At 34.5% G+C, this 15,922-nt stretch overlaps 4 protein-coding genes across 8 annotated transcripts; 3 read left to right on the forward strand and 1 right to left on the reverse strand.

Moving 5' to 3' along the window:
* Nucleotides 1–319: 319 nt before the first annotated feature.
* LOC110622256 lies at nt 320–2,980 on the forward strand. The gene is made up of 7 exons (XM_021766714.2): nt 320–512; nt 948–1,042; nt 1,157–1,242; nt 1,335–1,390; nt 1,517–1,629; nt 2,085–2,146; nt 2,335–2,980. Exons 1-7 carry the CDS (start codon nt 383–385, stop codon nt 2,630–2,632), a joined length of 840 nt encoding a protein of 279 aa, XP_021622406.1. The 5' UTR covers nt 320–382; the 3' UTR covers nt 2,633–2,980.
* Nucleotides 2,981–4,539: 1,559 nt separating this feature from the next.
* On the reverse strand, nt 4,540–5,574 carry LOC110623341 (mitogen-activated protein kinase kinase kinase 20). The gene has a single exon (XM_021768254.1). It carries the CDS (start codon nt 5,572–5,574, stop codon nt 4,540–4,542), a length of 1,035 nt encoding a protein of 344 aa, XP_021623946.1.
* A 753-nt stretch (nt 5,575–6,327) lies between these two features.
* On the forward strand, nt 6,328–10,275 carry LOC110623157 (amidase 1). Of its 4 annotated transcripts, none has more exons than XR_006352052.1 (9): nt 6,329–6,517; nt 6,766–6,918; nt 7,468–7,592; nt 7,675–7,800; nt 8,180–8,362; nt 8,654–8,801; nt 8,939–9,107; nt 9,687–9,846; nt 9,944–9,958. XR_006352052.1 is itself a non-coding variant. In XM_021768076.2 (9 exons), the coding sequence occupies exons 1-9, from the start codon at nt 6,408–6,410 to the stop codon at nt 10,085–10,087; spliced, it is 1,293 nt and encodes a 430-aa protein (XP_021623768.1). In that variant the 5' UTR covers nt 6,329–6,407; the 3' UTR covers nt 10,088–10,275. The 4 variants fall into 4 exon arrangements, 2 of the variants coding, with proteins under 2 accessions (XP_021623768.1, XP_021623769.1); XM_021768076.2 differs by having other exon boundaries at nt 9,712–9,846; nt 9,944–10,275; XM_021768077.2 differs by having other exon boundaries at nt 9,720–9,846; nt 9,944–10,275.
* Nucleotides 10,276–11,190: 915 nt separating this feature from the next.
* LOC110623597 (mevalonate kinase) lies at nt 11,191–15,042 on the forward strand. 2 transcript variants are annotated; one of them, XM_021768593.2, is made up of 5 exons: nt 11,191–11,609; nt 13,301–13,541; nt 13,625–13,878; nt 14,101–14,514; nt 14,666–15,042. In XM_021768593.2, exons 1-5 carry the CDS (start codon nt 11,480–11,482, stop codon nt 14,782–14,784), a joined length of 1,158 nt encoding a protein of 385 aa, XP_021624285.1. In that variant the 5' UTR covers nt 11,191–11,479; the 3' UTR covers nt 14,785–15,042. The 2 variants fall into 2 exon arrangements, with proteins under 2 accessions (XP_021624285.1, XP_021624286.1); XM_021768594.2 differs by lacking the exon at nt 11,191–11,609 and adding an exon at nt 11,639–12,754.
* The last annotated feature ends 880 nt before the right edge of the window (nt 15,043–15,922 follow it).

Below are 15,922 nucleotides of genomic sequence, written 5' to 3' on the forward strand. Positions count from 1 at the left end.
CTAAGAGTTTCCTTTTAATTAACAAAATAAAAATATAAAAATATTTTAATATATTTTTTTAATTAATTAAAATACATAATAGAGATACAATAGTAATTATTTTTATGTTAATTTAATTTATATTTTTTTAGTTGAGTTTTTTTTAATATTTTATTATTTCGTTTATATTACGAAATTTGAAAAATTAATAATTTTTGAAAAACAGTAATTATTAAAAATAATAAGAGAATGATTGGAATTGTAAAATGCAGAAAGAAATGTTTATATTTATTAAAAATATTTACATATAATAAATTACAATTTTGGGGAATTTTTTTTATTTAACATATAATTATGGGGAATTGAAGGAGGAAGCAGAAAGCCTGCGAATTCAAGAAAAACAATGGATCAAGGTGAAGCCAAAAGCAACGAGAATCACTCTTCTTCTTCTTCTTCTTCTTCAGGGGACTCCAATCCATGCCCCATCTGCCTTGGTCCTTTCCTTCAAGAATCCTATCTGGACTCTTGTTTCCGTAAGTTCTCTTTATTTCTCTCAAAAACCTTTGCTTTTTTCCTTTCGTTTTCCTTGCTCTTAAAAATTCAATTCACCCAATTCCTTGTTTGTTGTTTGTATGAGAGCTCTCTTATTGTGCGTTTCGCTGCTTATCCCCTCCAATTGTTTTATAGTTTTCATTTCGCGTATTAGGTGATTGCTAAGTTTTACATGACAAAGAAAATAGTTTGAAACCTTTATGACAGTAATTGTGCATTCCGAATTGATACTGAATGTGGGTATTTGAGCAATTTTACTGTAATTCTGTATGAGCCTCATTTGAGCTTGTATTGGCCAAGCCCTTTAGCTGCCAGTGTGTACACGAGTGCTTGTGTGTGTTTGTTTTGGTTGTGGTGGGGGAGATATTGATGATATAATGGTTGGTCATTTGTTCCCTATCATTCCTGTATTGCAGATAAATTTTGTTACAATTGCATTTTGCAATGGACTAAAGTAGTTGCTGGCAAGCATTCTCGTTCACCTTCTTCTCTAAAATGTCCTTTGTGCAAGGTTTGCTTTGTTCCACTTGTGTTTTACTTTAGCCTCACATAACAATTCATGGCATTTGTTTTGCCTTATAAATTACAATAATGTGTCTCTATATATTGTTTGACTTTTCTGCAGACAGAAAATTTTTCAATAATTTTTGGATATGATGGAAGTTCATTCCAAAGGCAGTATGTAAATGTAAATGTAAATTTTGAGCATAGGTACCTATTTCTGTATTCTTAGTTTCCCCTCATCTATTTTCACTTTATTAAAATCGGTTATTTACTTAGTTTACATCGCTTGTCTTTTTCAGTTCTTTCTTTTCAAAAGCTCACAAGTACAGATTAAAATGCTATTATACTGAACCAGGTTATCTACTACTTCCCATTTTATTCTTGGTTTTTTCAAACTGGTATTTGTCTATATGATGCTATTTCAAAAAAAAAAAAATCAATATCTATAAATGTTTTTTCAGTAATTTTTGTGTTCAGTCAGGTATCTTGAGCAATATAGTTAATGTATCACGATATTGGAAGTCCCATAAGTATCTTCAACCAAATCGGTGGCTGCTAAGTTGGTTGAGAAGAGAAATTCAGGCCCTTTTGCAGGTCCATCTGTTAATTTGAGGTTTTTATATACTTTTTCCTTTTACTTGTTACAAACTTGGACATCCCATTGAAGTTTGGTGCTCTATTATCATATTATATTATTCATTTAATATACTCTATGCACTAGGAAAAAATAAATGCCATTTATAAAGTTATGATTGCTGGTAAGTTGGAGATATTACCCAAATTAATCATTTCTATACCTAAGCTGGCATAGTGGATGACTGCATTACTGTGTAAAAAACTGTTCAAACCAAATAGTTGTTGGTCATTTGGAGCTATGCGTGGCATCAACTAATGTCTTTTCCTACTTAACTCCATTGCATTCATTTCAAATCTATTTGTTTAATGCAAGAGTTTCAATGACTATCATTGACTTGAATTTTCTTTTGGTTCAAAATTGCTTATCTGGTTGACTATCATTCACTAACTTTCATCTTCTGACCCTCCCCCAGGAAGAGGATGTTGAAATTATTGTACACCATATACTTGGTGTGGTTGATTCATTTTTGAAAAGGTATTTCTTTCTTTATCCCAACGTTTGTTTATTCATCTGCAATCTAATGATGAAAATGAACAATAGATTGTAACAATTTGATTTCTCATTCTTTAAGATCTTTCAATGACTATGACTGAATGTTTGACAGATAATTCTTAGTATTCTACAATTCTCTTGCTCAAAAGCTTGCTTTCCTTTTTTGCCAGGGGCGATCAGTTTCATCAAATGAAAACACCTGAAGCAAAACAAGGAGAGTTCAAGACTCTAGTCTCTAATGCAGCAAGGCCTTTTCTAGCAGCAAGAACAGAACGTTTCGTGAATGAGTTGGAAATGTTTCTTGCTTCAAGTTTCAACATTCAAGCCTATGATGAAGTATACATGCAGCAGTTGGGTTGGAACATTCCCAGGGTGATTGGTGAGGCTGCAGATGCAGAACGCGGTGAACATGAACCTGTCATCCCATATCTGTATATTTTTTATGATGACTCTGATGAAGCTGATTGAGGCTGCAGAAGGAGAACCTAGTGAATGCACACCCACCTGGAATCCCATGTTTGATAGGTCTTTGATGAAGCTGATTGAAAGTTTCATTTCCAGTTGAGAACTGCAAAGCTTGAATATACCTTCAGCTGGTCTTGACTACTTAGGCAACATTGTTATTCTATTTGTTTCTTACCATGCACCATCACTGTGAAACTCACAACTTTTCCTCTCAATTTTGGTTGTAGTTGTACGTGTGATCCAATGAGATCTCTGTTTCTTTCCCTGTTTGAGAACGAGGCCTTCTTCCTTTTTCTTTCATGTATATTGGAAATTCATAAAGAAAATGAGGTTGCAGAGTCATATCTGAAATTTTTGAACACAAAATAATTTATTTGTTTAGAATTTATTATATTTAAGGTATGCCTACATTCCAGCTTTATGGTGAATTGATTTATATAATGATATGATTTGTTTGGATTAATCCATCAAAAGTTTGAGCCGCCTCTTTATATATATTTGGCAGGTGTAGATAGAGATTCCACTTGCACATAAACTTCTCATCTATAAAACCTTTTGTTGCTAATGATGTTGATTGTTGATGTCTGAGATCCAATCAATGGTGATTCAATGTATATTTTGTGCGATCATATGGATGTACTATGTTATTTTCTTCCATCAGGCTGCTATGTCCAATCTTTTTAGTACGAACTTAACCAAGGCCTGAGCGTTTAAAGTCCGGTCGTCATTAATTATGATACTTCGAATAACGGTTTGAAGAAAATCAATGAATTGAAATTAATCTGATTTATAGTAAATGTGAATAGTAAAAAAAGAGTATGTTTGAGAAACTAAAATTTTAGAGCCGCAAACAGGAGTTTAAGAGAAGAAGAAAAAAGAGATGATTTTGTTTAAGTTTAGCGGGATATAATAATTGCGGTCATATTGATATATCCCATCAAATAAATAAAAGTATTTTTGATGGATTTTTATGACTGTTAATAATTGACTAATAAATATAGAGTATATTAAATTATATTTTATTTGACACGCTAATTATATCATGGTTATTCACATAGAAGCATTTAAAATCCGTATGCTAGAATTCGATCGATGCATTATGGGCCGTACTTAGTGATGCTTGATCGAATTAAAAAAGGGCCTTTGAGCTGTGACCTAAAATGAAGGACACGTATCAGGATGGTAACGGAATTAATCACTTATGTGTTATCAGTTGCTAATCAGTTTTCCTGAATCCGTTGGAGAAAAAAAAACAAAAAAATTGGGAAGTGGGGAAGCGATCTCACATCGGTAAAAGAGAAAGAGAAAGGAAGGTTTATAGTTAAGATGGAGCCTACACCAAAATATCGGCCACCTATCACAAGCCCATCAAGCTCATTTTGCTCAACACTAACATTTGTATTGGACGGGCCTGTCAGCCTGTCAGCCTGCCTCCACCAATAAAGAAACAGTCACAGGCAAACTTTTTTCTCCTTCTATTCATTAGAAGAATTCTCTTATGAGTTTACATCAGAAGAAGCAGAAACTCCATTTTACTGCCTCACACTAATCCCTTTGCTTCTTCCAGAAAGAATTACTCCGTCTTCTTACAGTTTTTATGTCCCCTCACCGGAACTCAAAGTTTCAAGCTTCATTTGTCACTTACAACTACAAGAGATGTTCATTCAGCAGAAAGAAGTAAAAACCAACAATGAAATCAAAACTACAAGTATATGCAGAACATTATGGCAAACAGAATAAATTCAGCTGTCTAAATTATTATGTTTCATGAATAAAACATAGTTAAATCAGATGTCTAAAAATCAAGAACTAAGACATATTATTTTACTTTAAAAATAGCCTTCCATTAATGAGAATAATTGTCAATGTATTACATTCCAATTACAGAAATTAAAGTTTCTCTAAATCTCCTAATTCACAAAAAGGAAAGAGTGCTGTAATAACATATCAGCAGACCATCTATACGCAGCATTACGAACGAAACATCGCCTCAGGAAATCCTTTGCACCATCTGATAAATTGCTGGGTATCTGAGGCACTTCATCTGTATATCCAATCATCCACTTCAGATCTTCAACTTCTGTATATGGCCAGGCTGGTTTTGCTGTCAGCATCTCCAAAACACTACATCCAAAAGCCCAAATATCTGCTGCATAATCAATCTTTTTGGCTCTCACCAGTTCTGGAGACATATACCTATACGTACCCCTCGGATAATTGCACTCTTCACCCACCGCCGTAGCCAATCCCAAATCTCCAATCTTTGCAACGAAAGTTCCCTTCCTTTCTCCAAAACCAGGCACCAGCAAAATGTTATCTGGCTTGATATCGCAATGAACATAACCATGACAGTGGATGTACTTCAACCCTCGCAGGATGTCTCTTGAATAATTCTTAACATCGGAATCGGCTAACCCAGAACCTGATAATCTTATTTGCCTTTGCAAACTAAGCCCAGAACAGTACTCCAAGAGCAAGTTATATATCTTCACTCCATTGGCCATATGCGTAACTTCATCTCCATAACAACGAACCACGTATGGACTGGCACCAAGATCGCAAAGAACTCGCTTCTCATGCTTTAATGAAGATGAATGATCCATAAATGCAGATTTCACGGCCATCTCAGAAGGGAGATGAGTGTTCTGATTGATGATCGTTCTTGTTTTAGCATAAAAGACAGAACCGAATCCTCCCTTGCCAAGCAAGCCGACTCTTGTCCATGAAACCCCATGAGAGGCTTCTAAAGTAGTAGCCCCTTTGAAAAGAACGATAGGAGTTTTCTTCTTCTTCTTAAAAGCAGTGCGTCCTTTCATCAATCCATACCATTTACAATCATGCTTTGAATTCTTGGGAGCAGAGCAGGAGGAGGAAGACGACGATTTTACGATCACAGAGGAGGAGTCTGTGGAGGAGATGACCACCACAGAGATGACAGGCGCCATTTTTGAAGTAAAGCTAAGTAGTTTTATGATAGAATAACAGATGGGTTTTAATAGTTGAAGAGAAAAATATGGAATCCTAGTAGGATTCGGATTACAGAGTTGGCTGGGATATGGAAATTAATGCAACATTTAATCCTCAAGTAAAAACCAAGTAGCTTTGTGATTGTGAAAACGAACAGAAAAATTTTTTAAAAAATTTTCTTGAAGAGGAAATATATAGATTCGGAGATCATTCCTAGTAACTTTGGGACTACGAAAGTGGGTTGGACAAGGTTTCTTTTAGTTCCTAAGTAGCTCAGATCAAACCAAAAATTAGTTTGTTAACTAAAAATAAATTATATTTATTATTTTTATAAATAAATATTTATATATTTACATTTCAATTTAATATCATTATTAGTAAGTTAAATTAATATTTTATCATATTTATTACTTTTATTATTCAATAGTTTTTAAATAATTTTTTACAGAAATATATATAAAAAATTAAAATATATATATTGTAAAACTTCAATTTTTTTTTTCTGTAAAACAACGTAGATAAATTACCAATTTTGTGTTCAAAAATTTCAGATATGAGTCTGCAACCTCATTTTCTTTTAAATTTTCAACTATGCATGAAAAGAAAAGGGGAAGAAGAAGACAAATGGGATGGAAAGGTCGAAATTGTCCTCGTTGTCCTCGAGTAATGCAGCCAAATCAAACGACTAAAATGGTAATCAGAAAACAGTTATCTGATTTATGTAACCAACCAATATCCTTTTTCCGTGCAAGACGTTGCAACTCGGGGCAGAGACCACAGAAGTCCACAGTTACTCTGAGCAGTGACAAACATGGCGAGAAGCTCGGATTATGGAGCTTTCATGGAGAAATTTGAGCTCAAACCTACTTCTTCATCTCCTGAATTTCCCTTAAATGGTCTCACCTTTGCCGTTAAAGATATGTCAGTCTCTTCAATTCAATTCTTTTTCTTAGTTTCGTTTGCACTTCCTGTGAGGCGTGTCTCTTATTTTTCAATTACCGTACTGGTTTTCATATACTGGGTTTGGTTTGGAATTGGATTTAAATTGAATTGAATTCTTGGATTTGGACTAAGAATTTTGCTTTCCTCTTATTCATTTATTTTCTCAATCCGCAGCTTATTGTTAGCGAATTTTTAATTTTCCTTTTTGGGTTTAACTTTGGGATTAGTTTCGATGTGGATGGATTGGTGACTGGGTTTGGCAATCCGGATTGGGCGAGGACCCATTCAGCTGCTACCTCTACTGCTCCGGCTGTTTTGGCTATCTTGAGAGGAGGAGCTACATGTGTTGGTAAAACAGTCATGGATGAAATGGCATATAGGTGAGAATGTGAAACAGCTCTTGTTTTTTTTTTATATTTAAGTTTGTTGATTTTCCTCCAACTCAGCTCAGAACTCGAGAACCAGAGGGATTTTAATGCAGCTGTTGTTTACCCAGAGGGATTTTTTTTAATTGGGAAACATACCGCAGATGAATTGAATAAGAACAGCATGTAAAAATTAGCGTTCACTTTTTCATGAGACGTTAAAGTTTCTTAGCGATTGTCTTTAGTTCTTTCATTTGTTAAGTGTAGAGTATTTACTTCTGTAATGCACTTCAGTAAATGATCATATGAAGCATGGCAATTTCTTTCTGAGCGATTCTTGAATCAAATTTGCATGACAAGCTGGTGAAATTATTCAAAATATATTAATTTTATCAAATCTGATGAGTCGTTCTTAATGTGTGTCTTAAAAATCTAGAGACAAGAAATTGTAGTTATTTCTCATGTGTTTTTTCAGGGTGGTTTAGCTTTTGCATGAAAAAAATTTCCTGAACATTCATTTCATGCTTGTTCCTTGTATAACCGAATAATTGTGCTCTGGGCCAGCATAAATGGGGAAAATAAACATTATGGCACACCTACGAATCCTTGTGCACCAGATCGTGTACCAGGGGGATCTTCCAGTGGGTCTGCTGTTGCGGTAGGTGCAAAGCTTGTGGACTTCTCCTTAGGTGATATTCCACTCTAGATTGTTTTTCCATATGGCTTGGTTTATCATAATGCCATCGGAGTAAAAGATTTTTTTTGCTGCAGGAACTGATACAGGAGGAAGTGTGCGAGTTCCAGCATCATATTGCAGTATTTTGGGGTTTCGACCTTCACATGGTGCTGTTTCTACTGCTGGAGTTATTCCCATGGCACAGAGTTTTGATACTGTGGGTAAGGAACCAGCACTGTTATGGTTTCATTTTGAATGAATTTGTGGACCAAATAAACCAACTTATGGTCTATTATATGGGTTTTTTCTTACACTAGAATGTATTTACCTGTTTTTACTAAAAATATGAAATTTCTTTGTATTTTTATTCATTCTACATTCACATTCAAAGCAGCTTTTCAAACTTGTGAATTATGGAGCCGACAGGACATATTTATGTATTTTTAATTAGATCATTCATGTCTGGAAACTTTTATGTTATTCCTGATCAATTACAAGCTACTAATTTCTGTCACTTTATTCGATGATATTGGAAAGATGTCTGTCAATTTCTGTTCTACAAATCAAAATTCATTCTTTTGACTCCAAGTCTTCATCCAGGATGGTTTGCTAGGGATCCAGTGATTCTGAGTCAAGTTGGACGCATTCTACTTCAATTGCCTGATGTAGATCTGGCTAGACCAAGTCAGATAATTATTGCAGAAGACTGTTTTCAGCTTTCAAGCATTCCCAATAATCGAGTTAGTCAAGTTCTTGTTAAATCAGTGGAGAAGTTATTTGGAGGTCAGTTTTCTTTTACCTTTAAGTTCTAAGGCAGGAATTCGGAAATCTTATCCTAATCCCATATGAAGGATACTTTCATTGTTTGTAATGAAGTGAAAAGAAAATAGTTGAATCAAGACAAAGTGTTGAAATAGGTTGGACATTCCTCAGTTAGAACATAGAACCAGAAGATGCAGCCGCGCTTGATGGAAATGTTCCTGTTTCATTGTTTTGGTGTCCTAATCTCCTAATGCATTATTGCATCTGCGTCAGTTTATTCAAATATACTGCTTCTTACAATTTGGAGTGCAGGTGATGTTGTGAAGCATTTAATCCTTGGGAACTATGTTGAGGAGAAAGTTCCAAGTTTGAGCCATTTTATGAGTAGAGAAATCCAAAAGCAAGACTACAATATAGCATCCTTGGCTGCCCTCTCAAGTGCCATGCGTTTGCTTCAAAGGTGTAAAACATTTACAGAATTTTCTCCAAATTGATTGATCTATCAAATTGAGTTATCATATTCCTTGTGGTTGTGCCAGATGATGGACTGTATCTGCTAGATCTGATTTTGGGATATAATTTCTATTTGAAGCATAGGTATGAATTCAAGAATAACCATGGTGAATGGGTTACTACTGTGAAACCTGATTTGGGTCCAGGAATATCGGAACGAGTGTGGGAAGCTATTCAAACAACAGGAGAAAACATTGATGCTTGTTACTCTGTGAAGGCAGAAATAATTGCTGCGCTTACAGCTCTTCTTGAGGTACTCTCTCTTGCAGCTACTCCACAACCCAAAATTCTTCATCAAAAGAATTTTAATCTAGGTTACAAACTATGCTTGTGGCACTTGATTAATATTCTATATCTGGACATTGTTTTTCTCCTACTAAGATCAAGAAAAATCAGTCTATCAGGGCTTAAGCAGTTAAGACGCTTGAAGCACTTCACTTATGCTATGAATAATATAGTATTTATTTGCGGATTGATATACCTCTGGTGGGAGAAATTATATAATATACTGGTGATTCCAAATAAGATGGTCTACATGGAATAACAAGCCAATAAAGATAAAAATGTATATGTGGGTCTTATAAAATAGTAACTTTCTAATAGTAGGTCCAATAAAATAACCACTCAGTGGTATGTTACACTTGTCTATTTTAATTGGATAGTTATTCCATGTAGAAATTCTACATGGAATAGCAGAGATAGCATATAATTTCTTCCCCACTGTGATACTTATTCTGCCATGAACTCTTCTCGAACCAATTCAATTCAGAACCTGCTAAGTAAAATGCTGGTGAAACATCTGGCATATTTGATTTATTCATTATTTTTAAAGTGCTTGTCTAATAAGATAAGAGCAGGATTCTAGTATCCTGGCTATCCCGACAGTACCAGGACCTCCACCAAAATTAAACACAGACCCAACTACTCTGGAAGTTTTTCGTGCCAAGGCTTTTAGCTTGCTCTCCATTGCTGGAGTATCAGGATGCTGCCAGGTCCTCTCTTGCTCTTTAATGTGAAAATATTCATTTTCCTTGGATTTTATAAAACTTGTGCATCATTGTATTTCTGTGATATCATATCAAAATACAGGTGAGCATACCGCTAGGCATGTATGATGATCTACCTGTAGCTATTTCATTGTTGGCGAAACATGGTTCAGATGGTTTCCTGCTCAATGTTGTTGAAACTCTTTACGACACTCTCCAAGAACAGGTTGCAATTTCTGAAAGATAGCTTGCTGAATCCAGATGTCCTGATCATACTTCAAAAAATGGTCAGAGATTCAGTCCTCAGTTAATTGTTTCATGCCAACATTTTTTGTTGAAAGTTCAAAAAGTTATGTATATGTAATTTCAACTACCTTACTTTCTTTTATTGCATTAATTGACTAAATAATGCACAACCATACTCTTCAACCTCCATCTTATGAGTAGTTGAATCAAAACTTGGACCATAACTGATGTAGGCAGTGGGAGTAATTATAGAAGTGGTAACTTTTTGTAATCAATTCCCTCAATTTTTAAACACAAGTGTTTTGACTGAATTAAAATATTAAATACTTATGTTAAAAGGTTCCAGATTTTGTATGTAATAAAATAAAGTAGTATAAGGAAAGATTCCAGATTTTGGTTTTATTTATGGGTTCTTGAGGTTTCAAAATAAAAGCTAATGGACCCATATCTAACAAAATTAGGTTTGGGGATTCCAATGCCCAATTGCTTCTCGCCCTCAGACTCTTCACTCTTGTGAAACACCGTCCGTCCAATCCCTGCTACCAATCCTAATTTTGCATTTCTACTTTTTAAATGGGCATTATTTTTTAATTTCATAATAATATATATAGTTTATAATTTACGGTTGTAAAATTTAATAAACCAACACTCACGAATTTAGTCTGATGATAAATATAAGACGTTTCAGGTTTTATTTTTCAATTTCCGATTTTATTTCAAAAAAAAGTTTTCATAAACCTCAATCTATAGTCTGATTTTTTTAATTAAAATTTATCATCAATTACAAATTAAATGTTTAATTCAAATTAAAATTAAATTATTAAAGCGAAATGTAATAATTTAAATTACTAAAATTTTCAATTTATTAATAGTGAATTTTAATTTAAAAATACTCTTTATGTTAATAAATTGTATTTCAAAATCAATTTATTTATTATTAAAAATAATAAATAAATAAATAAATTATAAGTTTTTCTTATCTAAGACTCTAGAGAACTAATTTATAAGTTATCCTTAAAATTAACACCCATCGTAAAGATGGTGTAGCCAGCAACACACGATCCCTGCACAGGCACAAGTTTAATAATGGGTCCCACAAGCCACACCATTTGACTAACTACGCGAGACCAAAGGGGACACAGTGCGCGTGGTGATCTTCCACTTGCTCTCCCACTGGGAAAACCAACGGAAATGAGAATTTATGTGTTTCTCGGGTTCGGTTTTCTGATTTCTCCGCCAAAGCTGAGACTTCATTTTTATATCTTCCCGGTCATGTGCTTCTCAATTAATGGATCCATAAATCTCAGCCACCATTCAACTTCCTCACTTTAATAACTCCAAGATTTCTCCAAGCAGGAATTTGGGATTTTTTTTTTCATAGCTTCGCAAAACAATGGAAGTTAAAGCAAGAGCTCCAGGGAAAATCATTCTCTCCGGTGAACATGCAGTTGTGCACGGATCCACTGCAGTAGCTGCATCCATTGATCTCTTCACCTACGTCACTCTTTCTTTTGCAACTGCTGGTAAAATGCGTATACGCTCTTCAATGTCTTCTTATTTTATTTTTGCTTAGTTGGTTGTTATTCACATTTTGGTCTGGCGAGTTGAATTTGCATACATGTGAAGGTTCTTTGAGCTTATTATACTGATTTAGACATACCCTTTTAAGATTATGCGAATATGTATATCATATTTTTGCTTATTTTGCTTTCACTGTGTTCCAAACGTGCAAAGGCCAAGTTTTATTGAGTGGCTTTTATCTAAGAGTTTTGAAATATTGATTGGACGATACCCTTTTGAGTTATTTGAACAGAAACCTCTGAGGTGTTGTCTTCCGTTTCCTGCAGGAGTTTTTTTTTTTTTTTCCTTTTCCAAAATCTGATCAATGATTTGCTGAATATCCTGTTCATCCCTTGTTTGCAACATTTCCTCTTGTACTGGGATTGACTTGGTTCAATTGTTAGTGGAATACAACGTTGCAAAGGGAATATTTTTCCTTTGTTTGGTGTTCGGGTTATCTAAATGAATGATCTAAAGAAACAATTGAAAATTTTTAATTGGTGAAGGCCGGTTGGAGAGGATAGTTCTCATATTGATCTAACACCATAATAGCTCAGTCTCATGACAAATTGGTCAAGTTATGGGGTTTTTCATCAATTCTAGTGTATCTTTTACCGCACTGTTTTTGTCATCTCTTATGATTTTATTCTAGAATTGTTCAGAGGGCAAGGATTTTATTTTTCACTTAAGAAAAAGAGCTTTCAATTGGATTTCATTTTGTTGGATACAAGGAGGCTTTGTTATCATCAAGAATTCACTCTCAATGACAAACGGTAAAAAACTACTCTCAACCCCATATTCAAATAAAAAGTGAAATGGGAAAGGGGTGGTAATAAGTCATACAGAATCAATGGATTCATAGCACCATCAATTGCAATGCCACTTTTTAGGATTCCTTTTCAAGATTCAGAATACCTTTTGAAAGATAATGATTCAGTGTGTTCATTTGTAATTGCAATTGAGTTGTTGAGCTGATGGATTCGGCATTCTTCCAAAGTAATCAAATCCAGCAGTTCAATCTCTCATCTGTACATGCAAACCAGTCCACTGGCTTGCATCTTGCTGGTTCCCCATATAAGTCTTCTTTTAAGAACATGAATTCCAACTGGTAACTGTTTTATTTTCCATATTTGTATCAGTTTATTTAGATAGATGTTCATAAAGAACGAATCAAAGTTAGAAGTAATAGAGAGACATGTTTTAATGGCATTATTGTAATATTCATGTCTCTAGCATTCTCCTCATGTATCACTTGTCCAGTCTGCAAGACTTTATTTAAAAACTGTAATTGTCACTTGGCCAACTTAAGATTTTGCCAGAATTGGAATAGTGCTAAGTGCAATAAGAAGTTTTCTTATCATAATGGTTCATGATCAATTAATGATTTGTAACAATGTAACACTTTGATTTCAAATGTTTATGAAAAACTTCTAGCAATATTTGCAATTCCATATATTTTCTTATCTACCTATGAAAGTAAACATTCAGATTTCATGTTTAACATTGTTGGATATCCTTTGTTTTCATCACAATAATTTAATAGTCTGTCCCTTTTTTTGTTTTGCCTTTTTTTCTTTTTTCCTATTTTTTAAGTTGGTGAATTGGTTGTTGAACATTTATAGTGGATTGTTGATGTACCATTCTTTTCCCATAGGGAATGATGATTCAGTGAAACTTCAGCTCAAGGATATGGCGCTAGAATTTTCTTGGCCAATTAGAAGAATTAGAGAAGCCTTATCTAGCTTAGCTGCTCCCTCTTCAACACCCACCTCTTGCTCAATAGAATCAGTTAAGTCAATTTCAGCTTTGGTTGAAGAACAAAATATCCCAGAGGCCAAAATTGCACTCGCTTCTGGAGTGTCAGCTTTTTTATGGTTATATACATCTATTCAAGGGTATGCATGTATTATTGCATTATAAAGTTGGATATGTTTCGTTCCTACTTGATTTTCCTAATTCAATTCTATTTTTGTGTCAGATTTAAACCTGCAACTGTAATTGTTACTTCTGACCTTCCACTGGGTTCAGGCCTAGGATCATCTGCTGCATTTTGTGTTGCCCTCTCAGCTGCTCTACTTGCTTTCTCAGACTCTGTAACTGTGGACACAAAGCTCCAAGGGTGGTCAATTTTTGGAGAATCTGACCTTGAATTATTAAACAAGTGGGCTTATGAAGGTGAAAAGATAATTCATGGAAAGCCATCTGGAATAGACAACACTGTCAGCACGTATGGTATGTACTTGGTGAGGTATACACTGTGCTGAGTTTTTGTCATGTTAACGTACTTGACCTGCTTTATCTCTGCATCATAATGACAAGGTCTTGCAGTTAGGCATCGATTGAAAACAATATATATTTTGCACTGTGCTAAACAATGCCTGAAAAATTCATTTCCAATCATTGGAATAGTTGCCTCCTGATCTGTCTAGTAATTTCCTTTGGTCTTCGTATCAGGCAACATGATCAAGTTCAGGTCTGGTAATCTCACACGGATCAAGCCCAGCATGCCACTCAAAATGCTTATCACTAACACAAAAGTTGGGAGGAATACAAAAGCACTGGTTGCTGGTGTTTCAGAGAGAACCTTACGGCACCCTAATGCCATGAGTTTTGTTTTCAATGCCGTTGATTCTATCAGTAATGAACTGGCTAACATCATCCAGTCACCTGCTTCAGATGACGTGTCCATAACTCAGAAGGAAGAAAAGCTAGAAGAATTAATGGAAATGAATCAAGGCTTGCTCCAATGCATGGGGGTCAGCCATGCTTCTATAGAAACTGTTCTTCGGACAACATTGAAATACAAGTTAGCTTCCAAGCTGACTGGAGCAGGAGGTGGGGGATGTGTGCTGACATTGTTGCCATCCTGTATCCTTTGTGGCTATCTTTAATTCTTTCTTTTCTCCATTTTTTTTCTTTGTATATATTGTCAGGACATGCGATAGACCCAGTCACATTCATCTTATGTGCAATTCCATTTCGTGTTCTTTCATGTGTCCCCCTTGACCACATAAATCAGTGCTATCAAGAACAGTTGTTGATAAAGTAATTGCTGAATTGGAGTCATGTGGATTTCAATGTCTGACAGCTGGAATAGGTGGGAATGGCGTTGAGATTTGCTTTGGTGGTTCATCTTGATTATACCAGGACACCAATAAGTTTGAGTAAGATCTTGCACTAGTGTCAATCTTGGAATAATTAGATCGCATGGTGTAGGCTTTGGTGGTAAAGCTGATGTGTTAAGTCTGTATCATCTGTAGATTATTTTGTTGTTGTTTTCCTTTGTCGTCTGAGTCAGTGTCAGACTTGATATCTCTGAAACATTTATCTCCATTCTTTTGAGCATTCATGGGATTACAGTAATGCGTAGAAAATCGTGGATAATTATTGCTGTTACTCTTTCTATTGGTAGTTTCGTTAAGGTTCTAATGAATTCTCCTAATGAATCTGTGTTATGCATATTGTGGAGATAATCCTGACGCCATATTTGCTTTGAAGATGAAGATAGGTATTGTTATTTGTTGAGTATGAAGGTATTTTACAGAATAACAATTCAGTTTCATTTTATTTGGAACGATTGATTTCGTAACAAAATAATTTAAACAAAATTTCATAAAATCATGCATGTTCTCCAGAATAGAATTTGTACACGGCAAGGTCAATTGATCTAAAAATTTAATCTATTTTTTTATTATTTTTAATTTAATTGATTCAATTTTTGCGTTGTTGTGTAATTTTAGTTAATTTTTAAATTTTTTTAACCTGCAAATGGAAGTTTTTTTGCATTACAAGTCCTACTGAGCAGAAGAATAAAACAGAGGTTACAAAAGCCTGAAGAATCAAAGCCAGCTGATCTTACGAAAGCCAAATCAAACCACAAACCCAATAGTAGAATGTAGGGATTCTAACAGAACTCGACTGATTAATTTTCACTTGCAATATTCCAAATTTTCACTTGAAATATATTTACAAAAAGAAGCATCATTCACATCAATTACAAGTAGGGCTGATCAAATTGAAAAAATTAAAATTCAATTAAACACTAACATTGAATTAAATTGAATTATATATAAAGTTAAATTATATATAAAGTTAAATTAAATAAAAAAAATTGATTCAATTCAGTTCAATTCCATCCTTTTTTTTTCTTCTCCACTCCACCTCAGCTTCTTCCAAACTATATTCCAATCACAACCCCACTAATCGAATATATACTCCCTAGAAATATACTAATGCTGATTCAATCTCGGTGAAATACATGTATAAAGGCAATATT

Source organism: Manihot esculenta, chromosome 9 (genome assembly GCF_001659605.2).
Source record: "Manihot esculenta cultivar AM560-2 chromosome 9, M.esculenta_v8, whole genome shotgun sequence".
NCBI lineage: Eukaryota > Viridiplantae > Streptophyta > Magnoliopsida > Malpighiales > Euphorbiaceae > Manihot > Manihot esculenta.